The following is an 18,957-nucleotide window of genomic DNA, read 5'->3' on the forward strand; positions in this document are numbered from 1 at the left end:
GACTTATCAAAAATTCCGAGAATAGGGAAGGTGTATGTGGTGTGAGTGAAAAGGGGAAGGGTGTATCTGGTGTGGTGGTTGAAAAGGGGAAGGGTAGGGATAAAAGAAAATCATTCACAAAGGCTATGAGGCAGCTGTTTAGGGGTGAAGAATCTGGATCAGGGTCAGATTCTTCAACATCAGATCTCAGTGATTTAGACATTGAATAGAAGGTTGGTAAAGAAGATTTGGATAACAGTGAAGAGGAAGATGAAGAATGGTTTAGAAAAACAGAAAAGGGTATATTAGCTGAAGTTCAAAAGAGTCTAGAGTACAAGGATCAAGGTGAAACTTCAAATCATTTAGTTGAGCACAAAGAAGATAAGCTGGTTCAGCTTGTCAAAGACATTGGATGTAAGGATCTTCAGCTGCAGGAAGAGGGGAGTGAATCAGATGAACCGAGAAGTCTACATGGTTCAGATGAGGAAGAAGATGATAGCCCTTGGTTCAGAGAAGACACTGAATTTAAGAAGCCAGTTGTGCTTGAGAATAAGCTGAAGTTCAACAATAGTAATGTGTTGAGGAAGGCATTGATAACACATGCTATTGAGAACAGGTATGAGTTCTATTACCTACACAATGGAGGTGACAGGATAACAACTTTCTGTAGAAGAAGGTGTAAGTGTGAGTGGAACCCTAAGAGAAGTAACTTGCCTTTATGCAAGTGTAGTGAAGAAGTGAGAAGGTGTAAGTTTAAGGTAACTGCTAGGAAGTTATTTGACAGTTATGCTTGGCAAATCAAAGAGCTTAGGCTAAAGCACAGGTGTATGAGATCAAAGATGAATGCATATGTCACATCTCAGTTCTTGGCAGAAAAGTATGTAGAGGAATGGAGAAGCAACCCTAGCTGGAGAATCAAGAGTTTAGGGCTAGGGTTTTGAGTGACCTTAGGATACAAGTTGGGTATTCTCAAGCATGGTTAGCTAGAGCTAGGGCTAAGATGATGATATATGGTTCTGCTTCAGAGCAATATGCAAAGGTGTGGGATTATGGTAAGGCAGTGCTTAAGTATAACTCTGACAGTGGGGTTTATGTTGTTGTTGAAGGAATGGATAAACCAGAAACTCCTCTGTTCATGAGGATGTACATGTGTTTGGTTGCTTTAAAGGCTGGTTTTAACAAAGGGTGTAGGCCTCTCATAGGGTTAGATGGATGTCATTTGAAAGAGGCCTATCCAGGTCAAATATTGGTTGCAGTTGGCAAGGATGGAGATAATCAGATTTTTCCTTTTGCATGGGCTACAGTTAAGGTGGAAAACAAAGAAACATGGGGCTGGTTCCTAGAGTGTTTGAAGAAGGATGTTGGTGATATCAGTGGTGGCTTAGGGCTGACTTTCATGTGAGACAGACAGAAGGTGAATCATTTAAACTAAAATGTTACAAATTAATCATATTTCCATCATATAAGCTATGTGGTTAATCAGTTTGTTTCTCTTGTTTTTTGACAAGGGTTGCTAGAAGCTTTTAAGCAGGTGATGCCATTAACTGAGAAGAGATATTGTGTTAGGCACATATGGGCTAATTTAAGCTCCAATTCACTAGTTCAACATTCAAAGAGTTGTTTTGGAATGCAGTTAGGGCCACTACCTTGGTAAGTGTTGATTATTTATGTTTGCTTTGTTTGGTGGAATTGTTTGGTTGTCTTTTGTTTACTGCTAGTTGGTTATGTGTCTGGTTTGTTTTATTGGTTTGCAATGCTGTTAAGGTAGCTTGTTTTCTTGTCTTCTTGCACATGGTAGTTTGATTTTGAGGTTGCAATGGAGTCTATAAAGTTCCTGTCAGAGGATGCTTATGGATACTTAGCAAATATCCCTCCAAGACACTGGTCCAGGCTTGCCTTTTCAGATTTCAGCAAGTCGAACATGCTTTTGAACAATCTATGTGGAACATTCAATGCTGTCATCAAGGATGCAAGGGATGGACCCATAATCACTCATATGGAATGGTTGAGGAAGTATATGATGAAGAGAAATAGTGAGAAATAGGAAGCAGTTCAGAAACTTGATGGGAAGAACATGCCTTATGTGAGTAAAGTCTTTGGAAGAATGGAACCAGTTGCTAGACATTGCATAGTTCAGGTGTCCAGGGGGGTTTGCTATGAGGTTGAGTTAAATGGGGATCAAGTGCAAGTTGACCTAGGCTTGAGGACATGCTCCTATTACCATTGGGAGTTGACTGGGATTCCATGTGTACATGCATTTGCATGTATTCTGGACAAGAGGGTGGACCCAGATGACTATGTGGATGGTTATTACAGCAGGGAAACCTATATGCTAGCCTATGAGGATGCTATAAAGCCTATGCTAGGCCCAAAGCATTGGGAGAAGATAGACCTTAGACAACCACTCCCACTACCTCCAGTTAGAGTTATTCCAGGAAGGCCTAAATCAAAGAAGAGGAAGCTGGAAAAGGGAGAGAGAGCAAAAGAGCCCCAACCTAAGTCCCAAAAGTTGCAGAAAAGGTGCAAGAAGTATGGACAACTTGGTCATTATGCCAAGACTTATGGAAATGAACCTAGGAAAGCACCATCAACTTCTGAGCCAAAAAAATCAACCAAACCAGTCCTGAACACTCCATGATTGCAGGAACAAAAGAGAAGAAAGGGAGAAAGGGTTGTGAGAAATGTATGCCTATTTTGTTCATTCTTTGGGTGTTCTGTGTGTTTATGATTGTCATTGATGCTGATGGTTTTTTTTCAATTTATACCGTATCTGGTGCTGGACCTTGGAGTATTGCTAATAGGTCATTTCCACAAGAACAACAACAGCACCACCAAGCTCAAAGCTCCCAACCTATTGCCTGCAGCCAACAGTCTCAAGCATCTACTATAACAATAGCTAATCCCCCAAAGAAGCAAGCAAAGGGCAAAAAGAAAGTAGTTTGAGTTCTTTGTTTTAGTGATATTGTACCCTTTTAAGCTTATGTTTTTAATGAATTTTGAACTTTAAGTATGAACAATTGTCTGTAATGTCTAAGTACTTCAATTCAGCTAGATTTTGTAACTAATGCACTACTTAACATTGCAATGGTATGAAATTATGTTTATTGTCTCATAAATGTTGCCTTTTTCATTCATATTTGAAGATCTTACAATTTCAAACTGTCCACTTTATTTGAGCAGACTTACATAATACTTAACAGTTAACACCTACTAACCTAAACTTTTTTAAGCACAACTAACATCCCTACCATCAACAAAACACAACATAGGACAACACCCACAACAACATACCCAAACCCTGCATTGTTCTGCTGCCCTTCCTTAGAGTATCTCTTCCTGTCAGCATTCAAAGCTTTGCACTTTAGTTTAAAATTGTCATTCTCAGTCAATAAGCACCTTCTTTGGCCACTAAGGTCCTCTACTTCTCTTTGCAGTGAGCTGATCTCACCCTTCATCAGTTTTTTGTCCAACAACAATTGATTGATCACCTCCCTTTGCCAATCAGTCCCATCATCTTCATCCACCCACTCAAAGCACCTGCAACCCCTGGTTTCTGTTTTGGGATCATAAAACTTGCATGCCTTGAACTTTCTACCAGGATTCTCTCTTGTCCATGAGGTAAGCCTTGTCATGGGAATGCCATAGTCACAGTTCTTGCTTTTGGAGGGTGAAGACCTAATCAAAGACATAATTCCCTGCAAATCGACCAAATTAATGAATGATTATAACAACAAATACTTTAATTACCAACCTATAGTATCAATTTCATGATTATCACACCCAACAAAAAAACCTCCAATTTCAATTTTCCTTAAGAACCTAAATTTTTTTCATGGAATTAACTACAAATTACTCAAATCCAAATTCGATTATAGCGAATATATCATTCCTATACACTAATTACGTTACTAATTAATCAGTTAATTGAAGATTACTTTGCTAAATTGTTCCAATTGAACAAAGAACTTACCCTTTTTCCGCTTGAAATTCCTTCGCAAATCAACCTAGCGAATCCCAATTACCACACTCAATGAATTCACAATAGATTGTAGGAATGAAATTGTGTTTTTGTTTGATGCAATTTTGATGAGAAATATTACGCTGAGCAAAGATTCAGAGCAAAGAAAGAAGAACGTTGAAGAAACGAGTTTAAATGGGGAGAATAATCAACTAGCCGTTGGAGTGGAGCCCACTGACGAAAACAGTAATAGAATAAGGCATCTGGTAGTTATTTTTAACAAAGTATGATTTAGGTGGTAGTAAAGTAAAAAAAAAAATTTAAACAGATAACAAATATGAAACGTGATGTTTTCCCCAGAAGCAAATGTCAAAATTTCCTAAGTAGGAACAAGAGTAACAACTAAGTGAACTAAGAAGGTTCGTTCGAAACAACCACACTCCCAAGTCCCAAAACTCTTCCCAGCGAAAATGTCCGACGATAAATTGGTATGCGTCACCGGCGGCAGTGGCTACATTGGGTCACAGCTAGTCTCTCTCCTCCTCTCTCGCAACTACACCGTCCACGCCACTGTCAAAGACCTCAGTTCCGTTTTCTCACTCCTCTTCTTCATCACTCAATTTCATCAACTCTTGAAGTTTGTATATTAACACTAGTTTTTTGTTTGATTTTCAGACGATGAGAAGGAAACGAAGCATCTAGAAGCTCTAGAAGGCGCTGAATCTCGTCTCCGATTGTTCCAAATCGATCTTCTCGATTACGATTCCATCGTTGCCGCCGTCTCTGGTGTCTCCGGCGTTTTTCACCTTGCTTCCCCGTGTATTGTCGATCAAGTTCATGATCCTGAGGTTTTGATTTTGATTTTCCTTTTTTTATTTTTTGGATTTTGTTGATAATTGATTGTATACTTATGATATTGGAAAATTTTGAGTGATAAACAGACGCAATTGCTTAATCCAGCAATTAAAGGGACTAATAATGTACTGAGAGCTGCGAAAGCGGCAGGTGTAAAGCGTGTGGTTGTGACTTCTTCTGTTTCTGCAATTACGCCGAGTCCGAATTGGCCTGCTGATGTTGTTAAGGATGAAAATTGTTGGACTGATGTTGAGTATTGTAAGCAGAATGGGGTAATTTACTTAATTTTAATAATATTTGTTAATTTTGTTCAATTTGAATGATTTGTTGCTTTTGTGGCGTGTTAGTGAATTAGTGCTACCCCGTGGTTTATTGTTAAGTTAGCTGTTCACTTATAATATAATTGCAGATGTGGAATTTATGATGACCGTGTTTCCAGCAATGTAAGCTCAATGATTGCTTTGGAATTTATGGTTAGGGTTATTAAGATAGTTCAAGGGTTTACAAGGATGGTATTTAATTTTGCAAACTATTTGCATTTTACATGGTATAAACTATAAAGTACCTCCCTAATCTAATTTCATTTGATCAAAATATTGTTAGGTTGTAGGCCATGTTGTTATGTTAATGCAATATTGAATGGGATGGAGGAGAAAGATTTTGGTCGATGACTACACGGAATAATCAAATTTGGTTTATTTAGCTGACCTCACTTATGGGATTAAGGCTTTGATTGATTGATATGCATAATTGATCCTGTGTAACTGAAATCTTGGTATGTGTGAAAGTGGCTATTTATAAAATATATTGATATGGATCATTTGGAGTTCTAGATATTATTTAGATTGTAAAAACATTGAGTAATGCTTCTGTGAAAATTGCGGGTCTGGTGCTAAGATTTGAGTATTCAGGCTGCCAAGGTGATTCTTTTACTCAGTTTAAATGGTTATTCTGTTTTGGGTGTAGTATCTTTTAATTTGGGATGTATGTTTACTTTCAACTCCTCAAAAACATGTCTTTATTGGTTCTTGATGATGTTGTGTACTTTTGCTAACAAACATGGATTTCCTGTTCTAGTTGTGGTATCCACTTTCCAAGACATTGGCTGAAAAAGCAGCTTGGGAGTTTGCCAAGGAGAATGGCTTGGACATGGTGGTGGTAAATCCTGGCACTGTGATGGGGCCAATTCTCCCACCCACATTAAATGCAAGTATGCTAATGATACTTCGCCTTCTTCAGGGTAATGAAATCTATCTGACCAGATTTTACATGTAACTCACCAGCTTGATATCTTCTAATTTTTCCATCATATGTGACCAACTCCACAATCTCTGTTTAGTAATGTTTATCTTGACAAGTGACCTTCACAAACCATGCCTCTGGCATGATTTATGTTCACTTGTTATATTAAGTGTGAATGTGAGATTGTAAATCTTGTAGCGACACAATCTCTGTTTCTTTAAGAATTAACGTTGTATACACCTTGCTAGACCCTACACTACTGGGATGTTCTGTGAGGTAATTGTTGTGGTGTGTCTTGTTGTTGTTTCTGATTTGAAAACCCTAAGAATTTCAAACATAGTTTTTGCTTGTAAGTCAACATATTAAGGACAGTAATTAGAAAGAATGCTTCCGCTTCAAATATCCTTCTCACAGATTAAGGACCCCTAAGTTTAGGAAAAGAGAAGGTCAATTGAAAAGTGTTCCTTATTACTATTTTTTACAAATATATACATTTTTATAATTATTATTATTAAGCATAGAACTCCTTGTTCTAGTTGTTGCATCCACTTCTGAGTCCTTGGCTGTAAAAAAGAACTTAAGAGTTTGCTGAAGAGAATGGTTTGAACGTGGTCGTGGATAACCTTGGCACACTGTCATGGGGCCTGTTCTCTCACCCATGTGAAATACAAACAGTGTACTGCTTCTTCACTATATTCAGGGTAATGATTGCTAAATTTTTTCAAAATCTTACATATAATTTAGGCCTATGCTGTCTACCAGCTTTTACTTCATATTTGAATATTTGACAGTCACCTTTCAGTAATTTTTGCATCCCTTGAAAATGATTGATCGAATATAGCTTCTCTCTAAATCGTTTGTTGTTTTTTTTTTCTTTCTAATTGATGTTCAATACAGAGTAGTACTCCATACCCCTTTAAAGGTGATTGAAACAACTACTTTGTAGTTTAAAGCTAAGGTGCCTTTGTATATACTTTGTCTTTTAGTTTTGCAATATTGACTTGGGAGAGTTTCTTCCGCATCAGTCTTCTCCCAATTTTCCAAGTATAATTTGTTTTCTTATGATATATGGAATACAGAATGAAGTTAATCTAAAATTTTGGTCCACATAGCTAGTCTTTTCAAAAATAAACTCTGAGAAAGCAATGAGGGAAAATGATTCAGATCTGCTTGCATTTCAAGTCTGTGCACATACATAACATTTACAATTCAAGATAATTATTCATAGTGTTTCCAAAATTATAGGCTGCACTGAAACATATGAAAATTTCTTTATGGGATCTGTCCATGTTAAGGATGTAGCCCTGGCACACATTTTAGTATATGAAAACAAGTCTGCTACTGGAAGACACTTGTGCGTGGAAGCTATATCACAATATGGTGACTTTGCTGCCAAAGTGGCAGAGCTATTACCGGAGTATAATGTGCCAAGGTAATTTGCTATACTATCTCTGAACTAACTTGTTTACTGTATCTTTTCAACTGTCAGGCAAGCATTATTGTACCAAATTTCTTAAGCTGTTTCCAATAAAGAGATAATAATCTAGGTTTTGACAATCTGGGACTGCAACCTGAGTTTGTAATCTTTGCATCACAAGTTTGTAATATTACAACTATCTGGAGCTTTACCTATTATCACCTAGCAGTTGCTTAACCTCATGACCCCTCTTCTTTATCAGGAGATTTAAAATTTAGGCCTCAACCCCTCTTCCATCTGTACAGGTTGCCAAGAGATACACAGCCGGGCCTGTTGAGGGCCAAGGATGCATCAAAGAAATTGATCGACTTAGGCCTTCAGTTTATACCTATGGAGCAGATAATCAAGGAGTCTGTTGAGAGCTTAAAGAGCAAAGGATATTTATCGTGAACATGCTTTTAGATTCCTTCCTTATTAGCCCTAAGATCAGAAGCTATGTGCCTATGTCATTATAGGCCCTGCATTTAATAGCCGAGCGTTTGTATACTGTAATATGATGTTGTACTTGGTGTTCTACCTAGATTGAACCAGAACTTGTATTGGGCCTTAACATTTGAGAGTTCAACTCATAAGGAATAAATATATGACTATTGTGACCATACAGCTTCATCAAATAATTTGCTGCCTAGTCTGTCTCTGTACTCTGTTCTCTGCTTCATCATCTATCTGCTGTGTATTTTTTATTCTATCTTATGCAGAACAGTAGCATAAGCTGTATGTATTGTAACCATACAGCTTCTTCGAGTAATTCTGCTGCCTGATCTGTCTCTATGCTCTGCTCTCTGTTTCATCATTAGCTGTGTTTTTTTTATTCTATCTTAAACAAAACAGTAGCATAAGAGTTGTCCATTACTCCTTGAAGCCGATATGTATAAAAGTGCAACATTCCCATTGTTTTCTAGACTGTACAGGCTGTTCTTTGCTATGAGATAGTGCATTAATGCATTCAGTTTTGGAAATAGATTTTCAGAGAATAACATCTCACTATCTCAACAATTGCACTACTGTAAAATAGCGTTATTTTAGGACTTAACTAAGATATTAGCTTTTGTGAAAGTGGTTTCAATTAGGATAGAAGAGGTATGCTCTTATTTGGTATATAAATTTTGAAAATGGCATGATTATTGTTCTCTTGCTGAAAATAGTTACGATTCTTTCGAAGAAGATAGTGGACCATTACATTTCATCAGCTTCCACTTATTTCAGTTCTAGTTTTAGTAATTTGAAGATGAATGGCATGCTATTACAATGTTATTTACCATGAGGAAGCATAATATGTTTTTTCTTTCTTTTTTTTTTTAACCATTGCTGCGTTTACTGTCAAAAAGTGAAAGGTTATTCCTATTCCTAAAGAAAGAGATATGGGTGTAAGTCAAATTTCATTATTCCCCATTACTCTTAAGACTTATAAGAGTTTTATTTTCATATCTTTTTGACATTCAAGTAGAAGAAGGAAAAAAAAAAGAGAGTCCATAACATCTCATCAGATTCTACTGAATCCTGCATACTAAATGTATCGTCATTATTTAACATTTATAGTAATATAATCTAATTTTGTTATTGTGATGACAGATAAGAGAGATGGATGAAATATATCTCTCTAAACAAACAAAGCCATGCATCTAGGAGTACATTCAATACATTCTAAAGTATGAAGGTGACTCGTGAACCCTCAGGCTATGCACCATGCTGATGCTTGACTAGTGTGTGCACCTCTTTTATCGGAGAATGCATGGTACTTCCGCCAGAATGCACATACTAGAAGCTCTAGAACTGCTCATTATCTCCTTTGCACTATTCGATAATTATACTAGGAGAACATAAGTATCAGCGAAACATTCTTGCACGTCTTGCAATTTCCTCATTCACTCAGTAACACAGTAGTGGGAGGAATTGTGCTCTAAATGTCAGAATACTAGTGCTTAATGATGTGAACTTAATCCTAAAACAAGTCACTCGATCAATGATGTGAACTTAATCCTAAAATAAGTCCCGCGATCAAAAACGACAAAAAACAAATTTATGGTCTTTTATACATCAGTGCTGCACTTCAAACCTTGGGGGTTTCCTAAAGTGGAAAATGATGTCAGGAAACAAAACTGAAACATTCTTACACTGCCACTTTTATAAATACCAGTACTGGTATATCTCCATTCTTCATTCTTTACAAAAATCCTCTGTTCTATTGACTGCAACAATGGCTTCTTTACTTCTGCAGTGCTGTTTCTCTCTCTTTGCATACCTATCAATGATTCAAATCTGCTTAGGGAATACAAATTTGGCAGGAAATGTGAAGTTAGACTTGTACTATGAGAGCTTGTGCCCATACAGTGCTAAGTTCATCATGCGCAAACTCCCAGTCATCTTTGAGAATGGGTATTATGGACATCGTTGATCTTCGCCTTTTACCTTGGGGCAACGCCAAGCTTGCTTCCAATAACTCCATTACTTGTCAGGTCTAATTTCATCTACATTTGTTCCCCACTCTTTTACTTCTGATTTTTGCTAAACATTTAAAATTTCATTTCAGCATGGTCCTAAGGAATGCTTACTTAATACTGTTGAAGCCTGTGCCATTTATGCGTGGCCCAATGTGGTAATCTCTCTTATTTTTTTGCCTTCTTTTTTAATGGAAGTGAATTAATGCATTGTAATTTTCTTGAGTTTCACTTATAAGCTGCTGATTTATCTATATACTTTAATTTCTTCTACGTTTTTTTGCCTATTGTTTTCAAAGTGTATCTGTTGTGCAGACAAGTGAATGTGTTTTTGCATTCCTTTTTTCAGCAGTCTAAAATCGTGTCTTTTGGTGTAGTAAATTAATTGTTAATTCTGTAATTGAACATCTTACGTACCATGCAGATTTGACTCTTTGACAGGATGTTCATGTCCCATTTATTTCTTGTGTTGAGAGTCAGGCTTTCGCAGGCAAGTACAAGGAATGGGAAGCTTGTTTTAAGGAGTTGGGTTTGGATCCAGAACCTGTTAATATGTGTTACAAGGGTGAAGGTGGCAAACAGGTTAACCTTTTTTTGTGCTCTATCTTTGTTTCATGCAAGCTTGTCTTGTTCATGTAATCCAAGATCAACCTTCACTTTGCAATATATGCTTCCTTTATAGTTATATTCTCCTGGAGAGTATTTTGGATAGTCGGTTCGCCAAATGTGTTCCTATCAATCAGGGTCTAAAGAATACAACTTACTCCACGTCACTGACTTACTTACTCTGCTATAGTCAGGAGCCTCATGTAGGCATTTAGGTAACGGTGATAATACTTGAATGGTTTGTAGTTTATTGTACCTTCTCCTGTCAAGGCGCATATTATTAAGTTGTAGTTTTATTGATCTTGAGAAATCATATCATGGTTTATTATACCCCAGTTGTGTCTGTATCATTTTTCTACAGTATAAATTCTAATTATTTTGGGAATTCCTATATTCTGTTAATACTTAATAGCTTATCTACATTATTGTTAACAAGCTAATTAGTAGGAAAGGATGCAAGCAAGCCAAATGTATGTGCCAAGATATACTCTAGAGCTTTGCAAGCTGCATGTGCTCCCTTTATTCTTATCAGGATGTTCATGAAGGAATAATATTCTGAAACATTTTAGGGCATGCTATTAAAATTTACCTGTTTATTCAATCCTTTCTATTCTGTGAACTGTTTGGCATATCTGTAAGAACGAATAGTCATGTACACTTTTATTTGAGATTTCGAAGAATCATAAAAACAGCTGAACTATTCATATTTCTATCATGCTTGGAAGCTTGCTTTTATTCTGGAGTTGAGAATCAGGGTTATACTGGAAGTGAATAATATCACGGAAAGTCCTAGCTTCTGTTTCAATTTTCTTAACTTAAGCTAACATACATCTCTCATCTGTGTTATCCTTGATGGATCAGGTAGTTTTTATTAAATGGTATGTGACTGTAATCATTTTGACCCTGGCTAGCATTAGAACAGTAACATTCGCAGAAGAATTTTAGTTGCATAACTGCTGGTATTCAATAAACAACTTAAAGCTTGGCGAGTCTTGCAACCCCCCCCCCCCCCTTCTTCCTTGTCTGTTTTACCATTTTATTTTGTATCCTTTTTGTTTCTGCCTTGGGTTATTGGCTGAATTTAACTATTCAAATTCCATGCAGCTTGAGCTAATATACGCAAATCTAACTGCCTCGCTCAAACCACCTCATGTATATGTGCCCTGGGTAGTTGTTGATGGACAACCCCTTAAAGATGTGAGTAAATCCAATTCTGTTATTCTATTTACTGATCTTCCTTTGCTTTCTTCAGAACGATTAATAACTTTTTAAGTTATGATAACTTCTGTTGAACTTTCTATGTTATAGGATTATAACAACTTCATTAGTCACATCTGCAAAGCTTACAAAGGGCTTCCACCTACTGCTTGCGTGAAAACATCTTTAGCAAGTGCTCCCAAGGGAGGAGGTCATGCTCTCCCCATGTCTGATACGGAAAACAAACCCCAAAGACCCCGCTTCAAATGAAAAATTGGTCCTTTATAGCGTCATGGATAGATTAGATGATATAAATCCTGCTGTCATGTAAAGACAGTGTGGTTGTTTCGGTGTGAAGAAATCATTAGAGGCATATAGCTGTTATGTAATTAACGAACTTTTTATGCTGTAAAAAACTGTCAAAATTCTCAATGCTTTTTCTTGGCAGTGGCAGCAATGTTTGTTTAATGACTCCTGTGTTCGTATACCAGTTTAACACTGCAGGTTTCTTTGATTATGGAATAAGGTTTAAAATCTCAATAGTTTACTAGATTTAATAATGACTTCACCTCAACGTAGCAATATAGCAACAGCAATATTAAATCATACTCTCTCTTAGCATAAACATAAACTGGAAATGCATTTCATGGCTACTCAATTTTCTACAGTGGATGTGAAAATAGTCCGAATAATTTCCGTTTATTAAAAACATGTAGGTCGTGTGAAACTCTCTGCACGGTTGCACCTGTAGACCTATAGTTGATCTAACACGTGTAGACTGTAGAGGTTTGTCCTAAACTTTTTTTAGCTGAGGTGCACTGAAACATCACCGTTTTGGCCTGTGATGTAGTAAACAATGTCGTTATTCCATGCTGTCCGCAAAAAGTAACAAAAATAAATGCCTAAACTGATAAGATACCACTTAGTACTTACCATACATCAGTTAACAACATACAGCCCAATTTTCCGACTAGATTCACCCGGAATCTGGCCAAGTTCATTTGCCTTCATCCGCCTTATCTCAATCGGTCGAATCATCATCTTTAGCCATCAAAGAGTCCAACACGTCTTGCCATGTCTCTAATTCAATCAATAAAGACAATTACAGTTGGAAGAACTATGCTGTAATAAAAGTCAGAAAATTAGTCTCATATCCACTCAAAAAATTATAAAAAACCAGTTGAACAAATCAAACTACCTAAGCAAATATCTGAATCTTGTGTGTACTAAACTTCAAACCACAAAGATTCCTCAACTAACTCTATAAAAGTGGGCCAAAAAAATCTGAAAGATTCTCACACTGCCACCTCTACTCCCCTAACATCCACACACATCAATATAAGTAGCAATACTGATTAAATTATGTTAGCTAGTTGATCTCCGTACTTTGTAATTTCTCTGTTTTTACAAAGATGGCTTTTGTTTTGCGACGGTGTTTTTATGTTCTTGCATACTTAACTGTGTTTCAAGTATGCTTAGGAAGTCCGAATACGGCAAAAAAGGTTCCTTTAGATTTGTATTATGAGAGCTTGTGTCCTTATTGTGCCAATTTCATCCTCAATGAGCTACCCATCATATTCGAGAATGGTTTGATTGATATTGTTGATCTTCGCCTTTTTCCTTGGGGAAATGCCAGGCTCATCTCCAACAACTCTTTCATTTGCCAGGTCTGTATTCAACTATTTAGTGAAAATGAATAAGTATGAAACATCAATTGTTTAGAAACGGAATCGATGGTAGAAAATTTTTAAGACTGATTAATTATTTTGATTGATGATTTCATTTCAGCATGGTCCTAATGAATGCTTATTCAATACTATTGAAGCTTGTGCGATTGATGCTTGGCCTAATCTGGTAAATCTCTTTTGAGCTTGTAATTTACTTAGATTATGTCATGATCCTTTTGATCCATTTTATAGCAGTTGGAAGAATTGGATCTAATACGGAGTATGTAATGCAAGTATAATTCAAACCGTCTCAAATATTCTAGAGGTCTCGTACTAATTTATGACCTGAATCTAACTCTTTGACAGGAAGATCACTTCCCATTTATTACCTGCGTTGAAAGTCAGGTTTCTGAGGGCAAGTACACCCAATGGGAAACTTGTTTTAAGGAGTTGGGTTTGGATCCAAAACCGGTTACTAGTTGTTACAATGGCGAACATGGCAAAAAGGTCAGTCATCTTTGGTTCTCTATATTCACAGTTTCTTGCTAGTTTGTCTGTAATGTGATCCGAAATTAACTTACCAAGTTCCATGCAGCTTCAGCTAAAATATGCAGCTTTAACTGCTGCACTCAAACCTCCTCATAGATATGTGCCTTGGGTAGTTGTGGCTGGAGAACCCCTTCTTGAGGTGAGAACTACCAATTCTGTTGTCCTCAATACTGCCAATTTTATCTTACACTTTGTACCTATGCGCGTAGCACCCTGCAAGTATCATACACGTACACACAGGCACATGAGGTGCATGTACAACGCTGTCCAAGTGTACATTAGATGTGTTGCATCATTATCATTTCTTTCTTCAGGACAATTAGTAACTAATCCTTTTTTTTTTCTATGTTATAGGATTATGAAAACTTTGTCAGTTATATCTGCAAAGCTTACAAAGGACCTCCACCTAGTGCTTGCAAGAAAGCATCCTTTGCAAGTGTTCTGAGAGGAAAGATCGATCATTATCACCCTGTCAGCTACACAGAACAGACTGCAAAGATGCAATTCCTGGTTAATATTTGGTCTTCCATAGCCTCATGGACTGATCAAATGATATAAATCAAAATATCAAATCCTGTTATGTAAAAGACATCGTGGTGGTTTTTAAATATGTCTATTACCATGTAGGCATGTAATTGTGATGTAAATAACAACCTTGTCTGTTTTTAAGAGTGTTGTTAAATTCCGAGTTTTCTATTGGCACTAGTATAACCCTTCAAGCTTCTTTGGTGATGGGAGCAATCAATGTAATGATCCCTTTTCGAGATAAGGTAGGTTGATCAGTTAGATGTAATTCATACCAATTTCCTGCTGGTTATAACGGAATATGAGCTATAAGTTGCTTGTAAATTGATAGGGTAACATGTCCTCCAGCCAACATTGTTGCCATTCATGACCTTGTTATCTTCTTAACCCTAAATTGGCCAAGGTTCTTAATGATCTCAATAATCATCTTGCATTGGTTACCGTTACACCTCTTCACAACTTTGTATGTTTGAGTATGTCACTTAATTAGATTGAAGACATTGATCCTTTAATTTTCAAACATTTGCATTGGTTAAAGAAGTTAGATGGTTACTTTGCCTATCCAACAAGATGAATGAACAATGTGCCGCATGGCTCTTTGATCAAATGGAAGATGATGCCTTTCATTACTTTAACTAAACTTCCAATGCAAAATCTAAAGGAGTGCATAATTTCCCGTAACTTTTAGGTACACCCGAGTGTATGATAGAATTTGCTGAATATTTATCCGTCATTCTTTTGAATTTTGACCTTCACATCAGGCATTAATGAAAAATCCGCATCCAAGCATTATTTCCATTACTCCGAATACCTTTCCATAATTCCATGTACACCCGAGTCTACAATAACATCTACATCGGCCAATTAATTGGGCAAGTAATACAGGCATACAGCCCATTTCCTGAACTAGGTTCATGACCAGTTCAGAACCTGATGAAGTTTATTTTCCCTCCATTCTGTCTCTCTTTCTTCCACATTGCATATTTGCATGCAACAAAACAATCAATAAATCAATCAAAAACCCTTAAATTTCAAAATCAAAACTATATCTTTTCCAGAATCCTCAGTTCATCCAAAAATGGCGTCTCAAAATCTTCGACGAATTATCTCTCTCCTCCTCACATACCTAACAATCACCCAAATCTGCTCAGCAACTTCAAATTCTGCAGAAAAAGTGAAGCTAGATTTGTACTACGAAAGCTTGTGTCCGTACAGTGCTGACTTCATCATCAACGACCTCGCAATCATCTTCCAAAATGGTATAATCGACATCGTTGACCTTCGCCTTTTTCCTTGGGGCAATGCTAAGCTTACTTCCAATAATTCCTTTACTTGCCAGGTTTGATTGATTCAACATTTTTTTGTTTTTACTGTATAATTTTTATCGATTTTATCGAAATTGAATTTGATTAATGCTGATTTATTGGTTTTGATTGATGATTAATGGTGATTTCAGCATGGTCCTAATGAATGTTTGCTTAATACTGTTGAAGCTTGTGCCATTCATGCTTGGCCTAATCTGGTACATTTTCTTCTAATAATTTTTGCCTTTATTTTACCTAATTTATCATATACTTTGAAATTATTTGATAGTATTGCTTGGCAAAATCAAATAATTATTTCTGTTACTCGTCGATTGATGCAACTAATGTTTGATATCGCTTAATATTTCTAGTTTTAGCTCCTTACATGCACTGCAAACCTAAAGGTGGTATATAGTTCTTCGGATTATTTTTCTAATACTTTTAATACAGCTTTTAACACTTTAGAATTTGGAATAATTTGGTAGATCTGCATGAATGTGTTTGTGAAGTATTTCTTGAATTTTATACATATTTGGTGTAGTTTCATCTACTTATAGCTCACATCATTTTGCTTAAATTGTCTAGTTTGATTTTATATACTACGTATCAATGTTTTTGTTTAAATGTTTCAATTTGAGATCAAAACATCAGTTTTGGTCTAAATTTGAATTGATATGATATGGAATGTAATCTGGTGGGACTGCTGAGTTCAATAGCTGCATTTTTTGTGAAATTTGGATGGTGGGGGTTCATCTAAATACACCAATTTCGGATAATTTTGTTTAAATTTTTGCGCTTGCTATGCCAATTGTTTTGAAGTGTTTCTTATGAGCGCATGTAGATAATTGATGAGATTTGCATGTATCTTAGTCATTTTGTTTAAAGTTTGCACTCCTTTTATAAACTTGTTTCGATTTGTGTCTTCTTATATGGATGGAAGAATCTGCTTTCTGTAAAACAGTAGCTAATGTATGCTGTGGATCAAACTCTTTGGCAGGATGACCACTTCCCGTTTATTACTTGCGTTGAGAGTCTTGTTTATGAGGGCAAGTACTACCAGTGGGAAACTTGTTTCAAGGAATTGGGTTTGGATCCAGAACCTATTACTGATTGTTACAAGAGTGAAGTGGGAAAGAAGGTCAGTCTTCTATGGGGCAGAATTTTCATTGTTTCATGCTAGCATGTGTTGCTAATACAAGTATAAACCAAAATCTACCTTATTTTTGCGCATACGTTAGTTCTCAGTTTTCATCTTTAGCATGGAAATATTTGCCACCTTTAGACCAACTTGTGTTATTTACATACCTTTGATATCTATGCGTATACACAAATACAGTATGTTGTGAAATGCTGTAGAAGATTAGTCAATTGTATTCCAAATTATTTAGGGTCTAAAGCAATCAAAATTCATTATAGGTCAAAACCGTTCTTACTCCACCAGGAGCCTCGTTAGAGGCATTTAGGTAACTGCAATGGATTAAATGCTTATTCCACTCTACATGATCAATCAGTAAGATAAGGTGCTTTTCCTTTAATATTGATTTTATACAATTTAATTACTATAAAAGAACAGGAGCAGGCTTGCTGCATCTATTTGAGAGTATTGTCACATGTGTTCCGAAGTTTTTCATTTATTCTCATCAAGTGATCTATGAAGGAATTAGGAATGAAGATATTTGGAAGAAAGTTGGAGTTGCGGATATTGATCTGCGGATGATATAAGGAAGGTAAAGGGTTGGTTTAATTGACTTGATGGAGATCTCAAACGAGCTGAGAAAGATCAAAGATGATTTGGATGGAGGGAGTTAAAAAGGACATGAAGAAAGTGGGCTTGGAAGAGGATCTTTGTGGATGACCATAGGAGAAAAGTTCTCTATTCATGCTGTCAGACTCTGTGACTTTAGTAATAAGGCTTTGGTGGTGTTGATGGTGGCGTATTCTTCTATGAATGAATATTCTGATGGTTTAAAAAAAGGCTTTTATAAGAATTTACCTTTTTGTTCAGCTCTTTCTACTCTGGCTAACATTTGATATAGTTAAAGAACAATGCATACTATCTAATTTGACACATCAAGAATTAATAAAACACCTTAAATTCTCAGTTTTATAACTTTTGTAAGGTATTAATTTCATGTTATAATGTAAGTGTATGTGAGCTGTAATTTGGAGAGTCTTGCTCTTCTGTTTCGGTTTTCTTGGTATATGCTTTAATTAATCTCATCTTAATATTTATTTTTCTCTCTGTTCATCAGTGAATTATATATTATGGTCATCAGGTCATTAACGTGTGATGTACTAATGCTGGGTTCCTATGGTTCCTATCCTTGCACCCCCTCCCCCCCCCCCACCCACCCCCCCCCCCCGGGCCTAAGTCTCCTCTGTCAAGGTAGCTATTTATTTCTATTGTTTCTGCCTTCTGTTAATTGAATTTAACATATCAAGTTCCATGCAGCTTGAGCTAAAGTACGCAGCTCTAACTGATGCCCTCAAACCTCCGCATAAATATGTGCCTTGGGTTGTTGTGGATGGAAAACCGCTCCTTGAGGTGAGAAATGTCAATTATTCTGTCCTCATAACTGAAGGATTTTTTTTTTTTTTTAATTCATGAAAATGAATAACTAATTCTTGTATAAATCTCTATGTTCTAGGATTTTGAAGACTTTATAACCTACATATGTAAAGCGTACAAAGGACCAAAACCTAGTGCCTGTAATGTAGTATCCTTTGCAAGTGTTATAACAAAGAAGACTAGTCATGTTCACCCTGTTTCCTACACAGAACAGACCATAAAGGCGACACTCTTAATGAAAATGTGGTCCTTCATACAATCGTGGATGGATCTGATTATCTAAATCATGCTATTATGTAAAACATTTTTTTTTTTTCACCGTGTCAAGAAGCCATAAAGGCTTTCACGAAGTAGCGGTAATGCTGTATATAACGTTTGTTGCAGAATTTGTTTAATGCATGAATGTTGTCTATGTGAACCAGTTGTACTTTTGCAAGTCTGCGAGTTTCGTTGTGTGTGGAAGAAGGTTGTTCAAAATCTCAGCAGATATTTTTTAATTACTTCAGCTTAAATTAGCAAATGAAATTGTAATTGTAATATCTCAGATTGGCACAAACAGTCAGTGCAGTTTATTGTCTACTGGTGCTCGCA

General features: G+C 36.4%; 3 protein-coding genes and 1 pseudogene across 6 annotated transcripts; all 4 read left to right on the forward strand.

Annotated features, from left to right (window-relative positions):
- The first annotated feature begins 2,083 nt into the window (after positions 1 to 2,083).
- LOC110688622 lies at positions 2,084 to 2,617 on the forward strand. Its single transcript, XM_021865386.1, has one exon. It carries the CDS (start codon positions 2,084 to 2,086, stop codon positions 2,615 to 2,617), a length of 534 nt encoding a protein of 177 aa, XP_021721078.1.
- A 1,626-nt stretch (positions 2,618 to 4,243) lies between these two features.
- Positions 4,244 to 8,110, forward strand: LOC110688531 (cinnamoyl-CoA reductase 1-like). The gene is made up of 6 exons (XM_021865299.1): positions 4,244 to 4,522; positions 4,613 to 4,785; positions 4,879 to 5,064; positions 5,870 to 6,032; positions 7,280 to 7,466; positions 7,757 to 8,110. The coding sequence occupies exons 1-6, from the start codon at positions 4,408 to 4,410 to the stop codon at positions 7,899 to 7,901; spliced, it is 969 nt and encodes a 322-aa protein (XP_021720991.1). The 5' UTR covers positions 4,244 to 4,407; the 3' UTR covers positions 7,902 to 8,110.
- Positions 8,111 to 9,408: 1,298 nt separating this feature from the next.
- LOC110687655 lies at positions 9,409 to 12,240 on the forward strand (annotated as a pseudogene).
- A 638-nt stretch (positions 12,241 to 12,878) lies between these two features.
- On the forward strand, positions 12,879 to 18,957 carry LOC110688532 (gamma-interferon-inducible lysosomal thiol reductase-like). 4 transcript variants are annotated; one of them, XM_021865302.1, is made up of 5 exons: positions 12,879 to 13,419; positions 15,950 to 16,015; positions 16,795 to 16,935; positions 18,250 to 18,342; positions 18,446 to 18,957. In XM_021865302.1, exons 1-5 carry the CDS (start codon positions 13,165 to 13,167, stop codon positions 18,647 to 18,649), a joined length of 759 nt encoding a protein of 252 aa, XP_021720994.1. In that variant the 5' UTR covers positions 12,879 to 13,164; the 3' UTR covers positions 18,650 to 18,957. The 4 variants fall into 4 exon arrangements, with proteins under 4 accessions (XP_021720994.1, XP_021720995.1, XP_021720993.1 ...); XM_021865303.1 differs by lacking the exons at positions 15,950 to 16,015; positions 16,795 to 16,935; positions 18,250 to 18,342; positions 18,446 to 18,957 and adding exons at positions 13,541 to 13,606; positions 13,786 to 13,926; positions 14,021 to 14,107; positions 14,323 to 14,904 and having other exon boundaries at positions 12,911 to 13,419; XM_021865301.1 differs by lacking the exons at positions 15,950 to 16,015; positions 16,795 to 16,935; positions 18,250 to 18,342; positions 18,446 to 18,957 and adding exons at positions 13,541 to 13,606; positions 13,786 to 13,926; positions 14,015 to 14,107; positions 14,323 to 14,904 and having other exon boundaries at positions 12,914 to 13,419.

Source organism: Chenopodium quinoa, unplaced genomic scaffold, assembly GCF_001683475.1.
Source record: "Chenopodium quinoa cultivar QQ74 unplaced genomic scaffold, ASM168347v1, whole genome shotgun sequence".
Classification (NCBI taxonomy): Eukaryota; Viridiplantae; Streptophyta; class Magnoliopsida; order Caryophyllales; family Amaranthaceae; genus Chenopodium; species Chenopodium quinoa.